The sequence below is a fragment of the Oreochromis aureus genome, linkage group 15, assembly GCF_013358895.1.
Source record: "Oreochromis aureus strain Israel breed Guangdong linkage group 15, ZZ_aureus, whole genome shotgun sequence".
Classification (NCBI taxonomy): Eukaryota; Metazoa; Chordata; class Actinopteri; order Cichliformes; family Cichlidae; genus Oreochromis; species Oreochromis aureus.
The window spans coordinates 24,822,197-24,837,765 of NC_052956.1; the positions used below are offsets into that span (position 1 = coordinate 24,822,197).

The following is a 15,569-nucleotide window of genomic DNA, read 5'->3' on the forward strand; positions in this document are numbered from 1 at the left end:
GTCACCTGATTCAGTAATAACTACAGTCCTGATCAAAAGTTTAAGACCACTTGAAAAATGGCAGAAAATCATATTTTGCATGGTTGGATCTTAACAAGGTTCCACATAGAGCTTCCACCTGATACCCTCCACATAGGGGGTATCAGCTAGTCACACTGTCATGATGTTATGATGGCAAAGGCAAAAAAACTCCCTTTTTGAACGTGGTCGGGTTGTTGAAGTGCATAAGCAGGGTCTCTCACAATTTAAGGCTGTTACTGGTGCCGACTGCAGCCCCATAATCATCAGACGGCATCTGAGACTGAAGGGCTTCAAAAACAAAAAACGTCTACAAAGGCCTCGTCTCCTTGAACGCCACAGAACTGACTGTTTGGACTTTGCAGAAGTACTCCAAACATGGGACATTGAAAGGTGGAAGAAAGTTTTTTTCTCTGATGAGAAAAAATTTAACCTTGATGGTCCTGATGGTTTCCAATGTTACTGGCATGACAAGCAGATTCCATCTGAGATGTTTTCTATGCGCCACAGTGGAGGGGGCGCCATAATGATCTGGGGTGCTTTTTCCTTCAGTGGAACAATGGAGCTTCAGGAGGTGCAGGCGTCAAATGGCCGCTGGCCAGATGCTCCAGATGTTGCAGAGAGCATCCCTCATGACTGAGAGCCCTCGTCTGTGTGGTAACGACTGGGTTTTTCAACAGGACAATGCTGCAGGACACAATGCCCGCAGGAGAAGGGACTTCTTCCATCACTCTTTTGGACCATCCTGCGTGTTCCCCTGATCTAAATCAGTTTGAGAACCTTTGGGGAACTTTACAAAAATGGACCACAGTTGCAGACAGTAGATGCATCCGTCTTCACCACTTGGAGAAATGTTCCCACTCACCTCATGGAAACGTTTGCATCAAGCATGCCGCAATGAATTTTTGAAGTGATCAACAAGAACGGTGGAGCTACTCATTACTGTGTTCATAGTTGGAACTTTGATTTCTGTTTTGGGGGGTTTACAGGTTTGTTTGGAGGTGTGATTCTAAACTTTTGATCAGCTGAAACAGCCTGTTTCACTTTAAGTGTTGTTTTCAATAAATCGCATGCTCAAAAATGTTTTGTCTCACTCCCATTTCTTCTTGTTGCATGTTAAAGCTCTACTTGGAACCTTGTTAAGATCCAACCATGCAAAATATGATTTTTTTCCATTTTTCAAGTGGTCTTAAATATTTACTGTATTTACTGTAGATGATTCCATATTTAAAGTCTTTTTTTTTTCTGTCCAGTTATGTTACTTTTGTTGCCCATTGAGACGTGTCGCTGCCTTTTTATGATGAATAGTTACAAATCTTTACATTCTGCTTTTATTGATATTTTTCACAGCGTCCCAGCTTTTTGGAATCTGGTGATTTCAGCTCAGATTATCAAGAGATAATGAAGACTTAAAAAGACTAATGTGTACTGTATAATCTCAAACTATGCATTTTACTTTAAATAGTTTTTTTTTTTTTATCACACCCCCAGTTCACCACCTGCATGTTTATTTATAGAGACATTATGATTTCATCTTTTAAAATATATTGAAAATATATTATATATATATAATATATATTAAAAAATATATTTTATTTAAATGAATATATTTTAATAACTTTTTTTCTCTCTTTTTAAGTCTCAACTTCAACAACGCCCCCCAAAAAAAAAAAAAATATATTTTATTTAAATGAATATATTTTAATAACTTTTTCTCTCTTTTAAGTCTCAACTTCAACCCCCAAAAAAAACAAACTTACCCAGCGTGTGTGTGGTTCATGTTTTTTCATGTTACTGTGTGTTACTGCCAGTTCGCTGTTACCTGCTCAGACCTGCAGCTGCAGCAAACATCACATTATTGACGTGCTCTCCCGTGAGTCGTTCACGGCGTGTCGGGTTTTTATTTCACTTTGCTATTATAAATTTAATACCTATTTTTATATGTTTGAAATATTCAAATGCATAATTCTTTTATAACTTTAAATACAGCCTCTCCCCCCTCGCTGTGGTGTTGTCTCTGCAAGGTCCTGATTATTAAAAATCGCCTCTGATGTTATACTTCTGATATTTCATTTTATTTACTTGTAGCTTCAGTTTTACCGTTTTATTTAATCATTTTCATTTTTATATTATAATTATTACTTATGATCTTATACATTAGGCTTTATAATTAGATTTAAAAGTTTTTTAAATATAATTTTTTCATTATTATAATTTTTATTTAGGTTTTTTGCACATTACACAGCCCACTTCCAGCCTCCTCATCGCTTTAAAACACAATTTTCCGAGGAGCACTTGAATGCACCACGGAGAGAAGCCCGTGGAGGAGCTTGAGCGTTCATCAGTGGAATCTGAGAAATGGACTTTCAGGAGAAAGGACTGTCGGACGAGGCTGTGTCTGCCGCCTGCTCAGAGGGACACGCCCTTACTAAGGTCAGTGCTTCAAACCTCACAGCTCAGATTTGATTCTATAGCTCGGGCACAAGGTCAAAGGTCAGGACTGATCACTGAATGACTGTGTGTAAACCTGCAGGAGACCACAGCAACACTCACAGGCAGGCTAAACACCTGAAACTCAGGTAAAGTTGGGAGGTTTGTTAAAATAATGAGTATAAAAACCATAATCGCGAATTATGTTAAAGGCTTTATGTGAAGTTGCAGTTTTATGTGGAAACGTTGTTATCGTTCCACCATCAGACTGAAGGCGTCCTGCCCATCCCCACCCAGCACCTGTGGAATGTACCTGTGTACACAGACTCACACACTGACGCCACAGCGCATTCACAGTCTGTTCTGGGAGCTGTAAGCCAGTCACTGTGTGTGACTCACCAGAACCAGTCGAGCAGGCCACCGCTCCCCAAACCTGGTACTGCGGGAGGTTTCTTCCTGTTAAAAGGGAGTTTTTCCTTCCCACTGTCGCCAAAGTGCTTGCTCATAGTGGGACATATGATTGTTGGGTTTTTCTCATATGTATGGGTCTACCTTACAATATAAGGTGACTGTTGTTGTGATTTGGCTCTCCTAAATAAAACTGAATTGAACTGAATTGTGATGGGCGTTGGTGAGGGCGAGTCAGGGCGCTGCTCCTGACTCGCCCGTCTTGTTATCCTGAATCTCAGTGCATTCATGTTAAAGTTCATTTTCCGTGTCCTCCTCTGTGTCACACTGAAAATCACAAAAGTGATGCAAAGCAAACACAAAGTGACATGAAACGACGTCTGGATGACACGAAATGACAAATTTCACGTGAAGGATTCTGGTTTGGGTGTCCTTATTTTGAAGTGCACAGGCACAGAGGAGTCCAGTGTTTACCCTTCTTTCAGCTCTGTTTTGGTCTCCCCCACCTGCTCTCTGCAGGACTACATGCTGCAGCAGACGATGCTGAGGGTCAAAGATCCGGCTCGCTCGCTGGACTTCTACACTCGAATCCTGGGCATGACGTGAGTCCTTAGTCTGATCCCGAACTTCTCCCATGCTGCTCTGCTCTAACTGCCCAAGTGCTCTGTGCTCTCTAGGCTGCTGCAGAAGATCGACTTCCCTTCAATGCGCTTCACCTTCTACTACCTGGGTTACGAGGACAAGGCGGACATCCCGGCAGACGTCAAGGAGAGGACAGCGTGGACATTCTCCCGCAGAGCCACCCTGGAGCTCACGCAGTACGTATGGAAAAAACCAGTCCAACTGTTAAACTCGATATGAGTATTATTTATAATAAATAACATTCCTCCACCTGTCAGTAACTGGGGCTCGGAGTCCGATGCAGACCTGTCGTACCACAATGGGAACAATGAGCTGCGAGGATTTGGTGAGAACTTGTTTGCTCAACGTTCAGACCGTTTCGTTTGCTTCTCAATGCTTGACTTGTTGTGGGTGTCACTGCTGTCCTGCTTCCTCGCAGGTCACATCGGCATTGCTGTTCCTGATGTTTACGCTGCCTGCAAGTTATTTGAAGAGCAAGGAGTGAGGTTTGTCAAGAAACCAGACACAGGTGAGTTTTTCAGTCAGCGCTCCAGCCCCCACTCGTCAGGTGTGGGCTCAAAATACCACCATAGTGAAGCCAAACTCCACTGTTCATCAGCCCCTACCTGTCCTGCAAGTGGCCTTTCAATTACTGATGTTTTTAAACTGAAAAAGCTTTTCAGCCTCTGTGACTGATGATTAGATTAAACATTGTGAAGTTTGAAAAAGTAAAAAATCTTCCTCAGAGTCTTGAAGAACCTCGTCTATGCTCTGCTGCTGACACGTCTGTACCAGCAGGGGGCGCGCAGACACAGCTGGTCAGGTCGCCTGTTTGAGTCAGCTTCTCTCCTTGAACTTCACTGATGACAGTCTGTTTCTGCTGTCGTAGGTAGAATGAAGGGTCTGGCCTTCGTTCAGGACCCGGATGGATACTGGATCGAGATCTTAAGTCCAAACAACATGTTCTCCCTCATGTCGTCTTAGAGTCGCATCACTGAAACAGAGGAGGACTGAACGTTATGAACGTTATGTCATATTAACAGTAAAGGATATAATAAAGTAATGTGGCACATTTACACTTTAAATGGATTAAAGCACAGATGGTCAAACCTGCTCACTGAAATCAGAATGAGTTTACTTTACTGTGTGCTATTTTTGCTGTTTTTTCATAATTCCAGATGTACAGCACTTTGCTGAAGAGCTGTTTTAAAATGTGCCATAGAATTAAACTCACTTGACTTTGTGTGTTTCTATGTCATACTGCTTTCTACTTCAATTCCACTATATGTTGGGTGTAACTGTCATACTTTTTACTTCATGACATTTATTTGAAATTGTATGTAGTAAGAGTGATATCCAAATATTAAGCTGTGCTTTTTCATGTCAGACATCTGTATGAGTGCACAGAGCTGCACGTGCATGAACATCCTGGTTACCATATTTATTTCTGATTAAATATGATCTGGATTTATTTTCTGTGCTGACTCATTTTTACTTGTTTTTGCACAAATTCAGTTTTCAGAATGATGTTTGCAGCAAACACTGTCTGTATATAAAAGATGGAAGATTTCCTGCTCTGAAAAATGAGGCTGAAGCACCTTAAACCTGTGTTCTTTGTCTCGGCCAGCAGAGGGCGACTCCTGTGTCAGCAAACAGGTCTCAGCTCTGATCTGAGGGAGGGTTTAAAGACGGTAGACGGTGACCATGTTCAGCTTGAGGCTTCCGAAACTGTCACTGTGTATTTTATATAGTTATCAGTACTTTTACTTGTAATGGAGTATTTTTATTGTGAGGAATTTGCACTTTTAACTGAAGTCAAACAGCCGAGCAGTAAATGGAATCTGATGAATTTAAGAGGTGAAAATGTGTCATCAGTTTGTAAGTACTCATTACAGCGCCCAGCTCACGTCCTCCTCGCTGTAATCCGTCCTCTCTCTCTGTGAGGATATAAAGCATGAATCATGTCACCTAATTTACTGCCGCTTGCTTCAAAGCGGCGTCGCAGCATGAGAACCGTGTCGGCTGACCGGGGCAGATTTACGGTCTGCAGCGTCGTTCCCAGGCCTGTCGGCCTTTAATCCTCCACTGAGCTGGAAGTGACGCAGTTTTCTGCTCCGGGAGGATTTACCGGCTGTAATGGCGATTGAGCCAAAAGACGAAGGCAAAGAGAAGTGTGTGTGTGTGTGTGTACAGTGTGTGTACAGTGTGGTTGGTCACACATGCCAACATACTGAGGTAAAAACGTTTGCCTCGTGGTGGAAGACGTGCTGTTTTGTCCAGCCCCTGAGGAAGATCACGTGACCTGACTGAAGCAGGGGAAGTCAGCTCACCTGGGCTCACACATGTAAAAGCCCCTCCCCCCTCACTGTGGTGTTGTCTCTGCAAGGTAGTCTGTCCCATTTTTGTGCGTCTTTGTGCTCATGTCTCTTTGTCTCAGGATTGTTTTGTAGTTTTGTTGCGGCCCTTTCCTCGTGTCTTTCTGGTTTCTATAAACATTTCCATCTCATGTTTTAAAAGTAGTAATTCTCTCTTTGTTTTTGGTTACCATCATCTTGGTAGAAATGTTGTTGTTGATGTTGCATTTTTCTGTCCTTTTGCTGTTTTTCTGGTGTATATTTGCAGCTCTTTGTTTCTCTTTGTACTTTGCCCATTATGGCCAATTTTGTGATTTGTTTCTGGAATTTTTTAAACATCTGTTTTGTATTGTTTTTGCCACTTTCTGGTCATTTTGTACTCATTGTGTCGTTTTTGTGGTCATTTTCTTTTTTTTGTGCCTTTTTCTGTCAAATAACTAAGGATATTATTTCTCTCACGGTAGCTTCTACTCATTTTTAAAGTCTTACGTGTTTGTCATTGTGTCTATTTAAGGACATTTTTCTGTTTCTTTTTTACGTTTTGTGATCATTTTTAATTTTGTCTGGTCTTTTTATAGTCAGTAAGTCTCTTTCAGTGAAACACAATGATGAAACATGCCTTACCTGAGATCTCTCTCTGAACACTAACCCCCGAGTAATCGCTGAGTTGTTTCTTATTTATTTGTTAAAAAATAGTCATAAACTCTTTACTGCAAACACATTTCTGAATATTCTGTCCAGCATATTAACACACATGATGGTGGAAAAATATCGGAGACATTTGTCAGCACACAAAAAAACACCTTTTATGAAGCAGAAAAATCATTTTGCAGACTTCAACGCCGCCTGACACGTCAGTGATGTCGCTGTCACGGCAGAGCTGCTGTTTCGGGTTGCAGTAGAGCGACAGGTAAAGAGCTCGGTTCACAATTTAATTATAGATATTAAAAAAAAAAATAAAAATAAGAAAGACGTCACGACTCGAGCTTTCACTACAGCAGCAACTCTGTTATGTTGTCTTTATTTGTACAAGGCACACAAGGTATCAGAGACATTTGGCTCAAAGTTCAGTGACAGTTCACCTTTTTTAACCTTTAAAGAAGATTTCATATAATCAAATAGCAATATTATTTATTTAATATTGAACTTTCTGAAGTCTGTTGGGGAACACTTTTCTTCTCACTTCATAGATTCTCCATCAAATCGATCAAATACGACAGAAGTCCGTTTGTGTTAGTCGGGTTAAATGTGAGACGTGAGTTTGTGTCAGGTTTACTTTAAAAGACGCTGGTGTGCTGGAGTCTGTGGTTAATTACCTGTAGATGGAGCGTCATAATCACCTGTGTGGAGAAATTTCTTTAACACCATCAAACCACAGCTGAAAGAGTCAAAGAGTCAAACTCAGGTGACCCGGCCGGGACGCTTGGGTTTGAGGGGTGCACAGTAAGCTGGTGGTGTGGCTCGGTTATGCACGAGTGTCCCTCACAGTGCTGCGTCACACCATGACAGCCAGTTTTCAGCATACAGGGTTTCTGCTGTGAAGCGCTGTATTTAAATACAGGAAGCAGAAGTAAAAAAACCAACCACAGCCTGCTGGCTGTTAAACCTGACACATGAGACCAGTGCTTACCCCGGCCCTGCAGCCCCCTGATGTGGACCGCACAGCAGGTGCATCAAAGTGAAAAAACACCTGGTGTGTGACGGTGCGACGGCGTGTGAAAAACAGCATTACCCGGCGTCTTGTCGGTAGCGTCTCAGTTTTAAAAAGCTGAACAATAAGCCAGTTTTTAACAAACAGGAGGAAACTAGGCATCTGTTGGGACCTATTTTCAACGGCAGACTGATTCGCATCTCAACTTTTAGTGAGCATTTGGGCAAGTATCACTGTACATGTGGGGTTGAGGTAAATTAGTAATAAACAATATTTAACCTGACTTATCTTGGTTAAACAACAAAGTTTATGTGAGTTTGAAGCAGCTGAAACATGAAAACTATGCTCAGAGGAGACAAACCACACGTTCCTGTTCTGATTTCGAGCCAGCGTGTGAAAGCAGCAGGTGGAAGTCAGTCACAAACATCCCAAAGAAGTTAATAACGAGACGCTAACACCAGCCGTGGAGCTCAAACGTTTCCAGGCTGTTAAACTGTCAGCAGAGGTTAGTGAGCAGCACACAGTCAGAAAGCTCCGACCTCAGTTCCCCACGGCCTGTAGGGTTTACTGCTGCTGCTGTGTGGAGTCTGCGAGGAAGAGGAGGAGGAGGAGACGGGGGGACTGGCAGCAGAGGAGGTGAAGGAGGAGTGAGGGAGGATGGGGATGCCTCCGTGGAGGGCGATGGGAAACGACGCTGAGAGGGAAAGCAGGGAGGTGGAGAGAGGGGTGGAGGTGCAGGGGAGCACGAGGGATGAGGAAGAGGAGGAAGAAGGCGAGGAGGAGGTGGAGTCTGCATGGGAGGAAAAGGAGGAGGAGACAACACCGCGCTGGGAGCCTCCGCCTCCTCCAACGTCCGGAGAAACCAGCCCGCTAAGTCTGTAGGGAAAAGGACGAAAGGCGGCCACAGCAGCCGCCCAATGGTGCGGGTGGTGGAACAGGTGAGGCAGGGGGTGGGGCTGCTGGGGGTGGGGGTGGAGGTGGTGTGACGAATGGGAGGCAGTTGTAAGGGCGGCAGCGTCACGCTGGGAGGCACAGGAGGCGAGGTGGGAGAGAAGGCGGGAGCGCAGTGGATCGCCGGAGTCGAGCCCCTCCACGGCGCTCAGGTAGCGGGAAACCTCGGTCACGCACTCCCTGAAGCCCAGAGACAGGAAGTCCAGGGCGAGAGCATGGGCGTCGAAATAACCTGCAGGCAGAAAAGGGCGGGGTTAACTAGATGAAGGGAGGTGGGGCTTAAAATCAGATTCTTAATCAAATCGAAAAATGATGAGGGCAGTCAGTCATTACAAACTCCACCCATCATTTTGTGACAAATCACAAGTCAACACAGTTTGCTCAAAGGTGTGCAGGAGACACCAGGTCCACACAGATGAGCACAGACAGGTATGAACAGACAGGTGTGCACAGACGTCACCAGAAACACTAAACCGTTTTCCCTCGTTCACTTTGGGGTGACGGGGTGTTGGGTTGAGCTCAGCTGTGGGAGGACAGGTGAGCACAGGTGAGGCGGCAGGTTCAGGGTTCAGTGTCTGATCAGTCTCTCCTATTTACGCTGCACCATGCTGGGATCTATGCAATGTAGCATTAGTGCGCCTGTAAGCTGGTTTGTTAATTGGCCATTAAAATTAGAAGAAGAATAAAAAGAAAGAGCAGAAGACGAGGAAGACAACAAAGAAGAGTTGATCACCTGAGCAGGTGATGCAAACACTGTGTCTGTGTGCCATGTTGGGACACACAGAGCAGTGCTGACATCAGTTACACATTAAAATGTCTATGAAATGAAACTCTGCTTATGTCTTTATTGAGCATGTCTGTGACTGGTCGGAATAACCCAGTGGTTCCCAAACTTTTTTTGCTAGGCCCCCCTTTGTTTTACAAGAAAGTCTTCGCGCTGCAGATAGGGACAAAATACTGTTACTCTTACTTTCTGCGGTTTTTACACGCTTACATATAGACACGCAGTTACTGTGTAATAATATTCAACATTGCTGTCAATACATTTTTCAAAAAATGCTTCTCTGTGCAAAATGGGTTCAAAAACATAAACAACTGTGGGATACTGTTTGTCCGTGATTTGGACAGGGGGAACAAATTGTGGCAGGATCAACCTGGCATTATTTGTATCCCACTGTAACTTTACTGTATAAAGAGCTAACACTTCCAAAATGTCAGTAGTTAGTCATTATAATAAGTGTTTGTGAACTAAAATTCCAGAATGTGGGATACTGTTTGTCCGTGATTTGGACAGCCCAGCGCGTGCTCCCGACGCAGGGGAAACTAATTCTGTCGGGGAGACCTACCTTGGCACTTGAAGTTGAAGCCAAAGGAAAGATGTGCTTCATCATATATTTCTAGTCTTTGGCTTGGAAGGAAGTCGGTTTGGAAACATATTTAGCGATGCTTTATTTTCTGCTTTGCGTTTGTGTGGAGCCCTGTCAAAAACCTCCATTATGCTAGCAGTGTCCAAGCGTTCTTTTTCTTTCTTTTTTTTCCCTCCCCCCCTCTAGGCCGCCCCTCAGCTTATTCACTTACTAAATTTGATTAAAACCCAGGTTTGACAAGCATCTCTGTTAATCAAAGCCACGATTATAATAAAATGCCAAAGTTGAGAAAACAATGACCTAATGCACTACGCCATGTGATGTATCATAAAAAGTATCGTGCATAACTTGTGCTAGTACTGTGGCTTGGTTCATTAATGTTTGTCTGAAGCTATGAGGAGCATTAAAATAAAAGTGGCCTAAGTCTAAATCCCAGAAAGCCGACATGTTTTTTTAAAAAACAGTGTGCTGTATCTCATTACTGAAAAGGTCTGCAGAGGAGTGAAGATCGGAAGTGATGTTAGCCTGTGGAGTGATGATATTCAACACTTTCAAGTGACGCTCATCTTCACTGTGTGTGAGAAACGGCCGCCATCGCTTCCCAAAGACTTCCAGAGAAACGTTTGCACTATGATTTCAGTTTGTGAGAGCCAGACGGACTCTCAGCTGCGGCTCTGCTGCTGTAAACCCAAACAAACGCTGCAGAGAGACCGCCTGCGAATGCAGCCAACACTGCCCGCCCCCCACCTCCACCGATCCGCTTTATGAAAGCAAACAGCGCTGCTCAGGGTCAAGTGCTGCTTTTATCCCTGCAGCGTTTTCCCATGGACTCACCACCGCCCTCTCTCTCTCTCTCTCACACACACACACACACACACAGTCCTGTTTGTATCACTTCAGAGGACATCACACTGACGTACATTCAGTCACTTTCTGCCCACTTAACTTAGAATATTCCAAAACCTGACTGTGCATCGCTTCCACACTGACGACCTCCCAATACATACCCAAACTCTGTTTTTAAGCGAGGTCAGCAGATCAAAATCCAAACCCTGATCCGTCATGACCTAGCTACCAGTCAGCTGTTGTTACCATAGCGTAGAAAATCATATTGTGGTAGTATGGAGTAATGTGGGTACCTTTCCCTCCTGTGGCCTGCAGCATCTTCAGGTGATCCACAGTCATCTGGAGGATTTCTGCCTTCTCCAGCTTAGCTGAACTCTGACAGAGAGGGACGACAGATAAACTTACACCGATTCCAGTAAAACATCATCTTTTGTGGGTGACTCCAAACCAGGCCTGCGGGTTGATCCACTTTAACCAAGTACTGAACTTTTACATGATATAAAAACCATGTTTGCAGCATACTTGGAGTGAGTTTCTTGCAGCTGTCCATCCACAGAAGCTTCTGATCAAAAGTCCGATTAAAATGTAACTGCTAAGCAAAGAAAACTCCCATTGTAATGCATCATCTGTAAAATCTTCCACTTGGAACGTAACATCCAAGTGATTAATGCTTAGTAATCTAAAAATACAAATTGTTGTAGATTATGCCCATGTTTTTGTAAAATCCATTAAGACTGTGGCAGTTTAATGCACTGAGCATCAATTTGTAAACGAGCCCACAAGCACGCTGTGATAAATGTTTTAAAGACAACTACGTTGATTATTTCAGGTTTCTTCTCGCTGTGACATGAAACTCCTCACTGCCTACTTCACCTGTCTAGTGTTTAGTTTTAGACCTCATGAATAATCTGTCTGCTACTTCTAAGGTCAAATCTTGAAATTACCCATATAAGAAAACATTTCTTTGCAGATGACACTCAAATATATTTCTCTTGTGGTTCCACGTTTGTGGAAAAGCCAGATTCCTTAAACATTTCTTTAGTTACACGATCACTGAAACACGGGGAGGTGAATGCCATCGCTGATCTGACGGTGGACAGATTATTCAGTTAAAATCATAAACTCAAGTGGAAGCGCCACACAGACACTGGCTGTGTCTCAATTCAGGGACTACATCCTTCGGAGGCTGCATTTGAAGGCTGATTACGTCAAAGCAACGCGACAAAGGCTGTCCCTATTCGAAGGCTGCTCCAAATGAGGCTGACAAATGCGTCCTTCATTTCCCTGAATTTGAAAGATGGGTCGGTGTATCCTTAGTGGCCCAGCCTATCCCAGAATTCATAGCGTGGCCCAGCGAATTCCAGTTTCCAACAATGGCAGCAGCTACTTAGTTGTAATATTACTCGTATTACTCTTTTCAATACTTTATTAATTAAATTAGTATTTATAGTATTTTCATAATAATATATGAAAAAAACATATCGCCAAAAGTGCTCTGTCGTTTTAGGAGACGTCTGTTACCCACCAACTTGATAGCTGACTGGCACATCGTTTTCAGACCCCCCGCGGTCTTTCGCTACTCAGGTTAAACATGATATACAAGTCACTTAGATAACTTAAAAATGTTATTATTTGGCTTTTTTCGGTTTTTATTTGTTCCTGAGTAAATCTGTTTGGCTGAGATTAAAGTTATAGTTTACAAACAGCTGAATAAACGTCAAACAGAAAACTGAATAAACAGAAGTGTGAGAGGGTCGAGAATTTACTTCAGTGTCCTGTTATATTTTAGATAGCAAGAAGCAGACGGCTGAGTTTATTAAACTCCACTCAGACAGCTGGTGATACAAATCTGAAGTCTAGACCGTCCCATTTCACAGCCTCACACTTCCCGCCTTCTCGGTCTTCGGAGGACCCGGCCTTCGCGGTCTACGTGGGCTGGGTCCTCCTAATGATGCAGCCCCTGAATTGAGACACACCCACTGAGCACGCAGCAGGTAAACAGGAGACTGTCTGCCGGTACCTGTTTCTCAAACGCTGTTGGGACGAGTCTCCGTAACTCCGACAGGCTGTTATTGATTCTGTCTCTGCGTCTCTTCTCGATAATCTTAAGAAAAAATATTAAAATCAATTGAAATCATCACGGTTGGATACTCCTGTACACATCCGCTGACAGAAACAGTGACCTTACCCCTCTGCGTTTTTTCCTCGCCATCACTTGAGTCGTCGTGGTTGGAGAGCCACATCTTACCAAAGATTCTTTCATGTGTCTGCGGAAAATAAACGAACTGTGGAATTTGGGTTTCTCATACTTTTCAGGCATGCTCAGAAGAAGAAAAAAAAGGCCATGATGCACACAAGACAAGTTTTATGAATAACTAAAAATAAAAAGTTAGATTTTATTAAAATAATGTCAGGAAATCATCATTGACCCCCCACCCCCCTACACACATATATACATAAATTATCACCTCAGTCTGCATAATTTTCCTGGTGGTGCACAAAGATCGCTGCAGTTTCTCTGTGCCCCACCAGGGGGACCCGCCCCACAGTTTGAGCACCACTGTGTCGACATAAACATGTGAACACCAGGACTGCAAAGTTTATTCTTCTGTTTATTTATGAGAGATGAAGGTTAGAGAGAGAAGAGTAAACGCTGCAAAAATCTGTGTGACAGATTATTTATATTTTTTATATATTTATTCATGTGTTTGTGTTCATTTCTTATCTCTAACCCATCGTCCATTCACTCCTCTGCAGATCAGCCCACTTACTGTAGAATATTAATAACACTACATGCATAAAATGGATAAAATATAGTAGATTTTATTAGCATAAACTGCCCGATTTTATATTAACATATAATAAACGAGCACCACATCTACTGCTTACAGAACACGTTTACTCGAGTGTAAGTCTGACGTATTTAACTTCACTGTTTCCATTTCATGCTTTGTTCGTTTCACCACCTTTAAGATATTAATACTGCAACAGTTAAATTTAGATAACGACAAAGATTGTTCAGTTTTACAGAAATAATCTTGTAATAATTTTGCAACACATTTAATAAAATGTATGCCGTGATTTCTTTATACAGTGGTCTTTGAACTGTTCCGTTGAAAAAGCGTCTCCTCTAAACTTTCGGAACCACATCAAATATCAGGAAAAGACGAAGCTGGTTTTGATTTCCTTTCCTCTCATCTTCTTCTGCTGACACCTCAGGTTTATCAGGCTTTCCTTTGAATGGGGAGTGACCCTTAAGTTGGGAACCGCTCAACTAAACTGATCGTATTAAACAGATAAAAGCAGCTGATTACACGCTGATGGATTTCTATTAAATGCATGCATTTAACTGCACTATTTCACTTTAAAAGTATTTATAAGGGTGTATTTAGAATCTGCAGTACCTTTATCTTACTGAAGTATTTGAGTCCTTCACCAACAGTGAACATAGAATAGAATAGAATAGCCCGTTATTTCGTTATACATGTACAACGAACTTGTGGGTGCTCCACGCCAGCTGTGCAGTAATGAAGTAAAATATAAATAGTAGAACATGTGGAATAAACCGAGGCCTTTAAATCCACTTTTAAATTCAGAAATAAACAAACAAACAAAACAAAAACAAACAAAAAACAACAACAACAAACAAACCATGAAAAGTACTTTGGAGGCAAAATTAGCTGAAAGTAAAATTTTATTGTTTTTAACTTTTTCCAGCTTTGAGCGGTTTTTAAAGTTCAGTGACGTCACTCAGTAAAAACGAGCGCAGTTTTCATCATGTTTATTCTCTTTTGCCTTTTCTTTCAGGAATAATTAAAAGCTTGTGCTCAGCTCGGTTTTTGGGAGATCTGCTGAATTCACGCGACATATTTTGATTTACGCGACTTATTTATGACCCTTTTGTCTCATTCACTTGAAAATCTGATTAGAAATGAAAGGTTTGACAATAATCTTTTGACATTTTATGAACCGCTAAAATTCCTCACATTTATTTTTAGGGCGATTAATGTTTGTTTAGTCACAGTAATAAAGCGCTGCGTGAACGCCAACATTAGTTTAGGTTGAAAGGATGTGAAATATAAAGACATAAGCTAAACGATCTGCATTGCTTTCATTTCTGTCATAAGAAAAAGAAAAACGTGTGTGAATTCTCACCCCGGATAAATGTTCTCGCTGCCCACGTCGATGGTCTCCTCTACCTCGCTCTCCGCGGAGCTGCTGTCCTCGCACGGCCGCTTCATAGCGCGTGGACGGCGGGGAAGTGTGGCCGTCTGTCCCGGGAGGAGACGCGAAGGTTTCAAAGGCTTCTTTTATTCCTGCGGATTTGCTGACCGGAGATCAGACAGGAGTGAACGAATGGTCGAAACCCGGTGGGTCCTGATGATCAGGTGTGAAGGTGCTACAGGAGCGTGTGCGGTTAATCCACGGGGTCAGGTTCCTGAGACAAAAACGTTTCCTCCAAATAAAAGTCACGTTAGTTTCACAGGGTTCCGGTTTCTCTCAGCGGTGCGTGTCCGGCCTGAAGTCCGGGACAGGTGGCCTGGGTGTCGGCTGCAGAGTGGACTGGTGACCGGTGAGTCCTCCTCCTCCTTCTCCTGCTTCTCCTCCTCCTCCTCCTCCTCCTCTGCCGCTGGAGCTTTCCCACGAAGCCTGGGAACCACACACACACACACACACACACACACACACACACACACACACAGGCTGTGGGGTGGTAGCTTTGCGCTTTGCTGCCGACCGTCTGGTTCGGAGGGAGTGCGCGCGTACACGACCGTGCGCATGCGTGCGTGTATGGGAACGAGGCCGTCAGAAAACAGCGATTATATCAGGCACCAGGTCTGAGAGTGAGTGCTGCACCGCAAACCAGAGGTCCTCTGAAGCTCTGAGGTCCTGTTATTTCCAGCAGCTCACCCCCACTGATGC

General features: G+C 43.2%; 2 protein-coding genes across 2 annotated transcripts; one reads left to right on the forward strand and one right to left on the reverse strand.

The window, feature by feature from the left end:
* The first annotated feature begins 2,315 nt into the window (after positions 1-2,315).
* Positions 2,316-4,949, forward strand: LOC116332901 (lactoylglutathione lyase-like). The gene is made up of 6 exons (XM_031755988.2): positions 2,316-2,451; positions 3,376-3,458; positions 3,534-3,674; positions 3,756-3,823; positions 3,917-4,006; positions 4,367-4,949. The coding sequence occupies exons 1-6, from the start codon at positions 2,377-2,379 to the stop codon at positions 4,459-4,461; spliced, it is 552 nt and encodes a 183-aa protein (XP_031611848.1). The 5' UTR covers positions 2,316-2,376; the 3' UTR covers positions 4,462-4,949.
* Positions 4,950-6,818: 1,869 nt separating this feature from the next.
* Positions 6,819-15,308, reverse strand: hey2 (hes-related family bHLH transcription factor with YRPW motif 2). The gene is made up of 5 exons (XM_031755983.2): positions 14,802-15,308; positions 12,835-12,913; positions 12,667-12,750; positions 10,940-11,021; positions 6,819-8,665 (listed from the first exon to the last, which is right to left on the reverse strand). The coding sequence occupies exons 1-5, from the start codon at positions 14,885-14,887 to the stop codon at positions 8,007-8,009; spliced, it is 990 nt and encodes a 329-aa protein (XP_031611843.2). The 5' UTR covers positions 14,888-15,308; the 3' UTR covers positions 6,819-8,006.
* Between the last annotated feature and the right edge of the window lie 261 nt (positions 15,309-15,569).

Bases quoted from the DNA above. Each gene is read 5' to 3' on its own strand.
- LOC116332901 (XM_031755988.2), top strand. From the start codon at position 2,377: ATGGACTTTCAGGAGAAAGGACTGTCGGACGAGGCTGTGTCTGCCGCC. The intron at 2,452-3,375 runs GTCAGTGCTTCA...TGCTCTCTGCAG, and splicing joins AGGGACACGCCCTTACTAAG to GACTACATGCTGCAGCAGAC. The intron at 3,459-3,533 runs GTGAGTCCTTAG...TGTGCTCTCTAG, and splicing joins ACTCGAATCCTGGGCATGAC to GCTGCTGCAGAAGATCGACT.
- hey2 (XM_031755983.2), bottom strand. From the start codon at position 14,887: ATGAAGCGGCCGTGCGAGGACAGCAGCTCCGCGGAGAGCGAGGTAGAG. The intron at 12,914-14,801 runs GTGAGAATTCAC...TATTTTCCGCAG, and splicing joins AGCGAGAACATTTATCCGGG to ACACATGAAAGAATCTTTGG. The intron at 8,666-10,939 runs GTACCCACATTA...TTCTGCCTGCAG, and splicing joins GCAGGCCACAGGAGGGAAAG to GTTATTTCGACGCCCATGCT.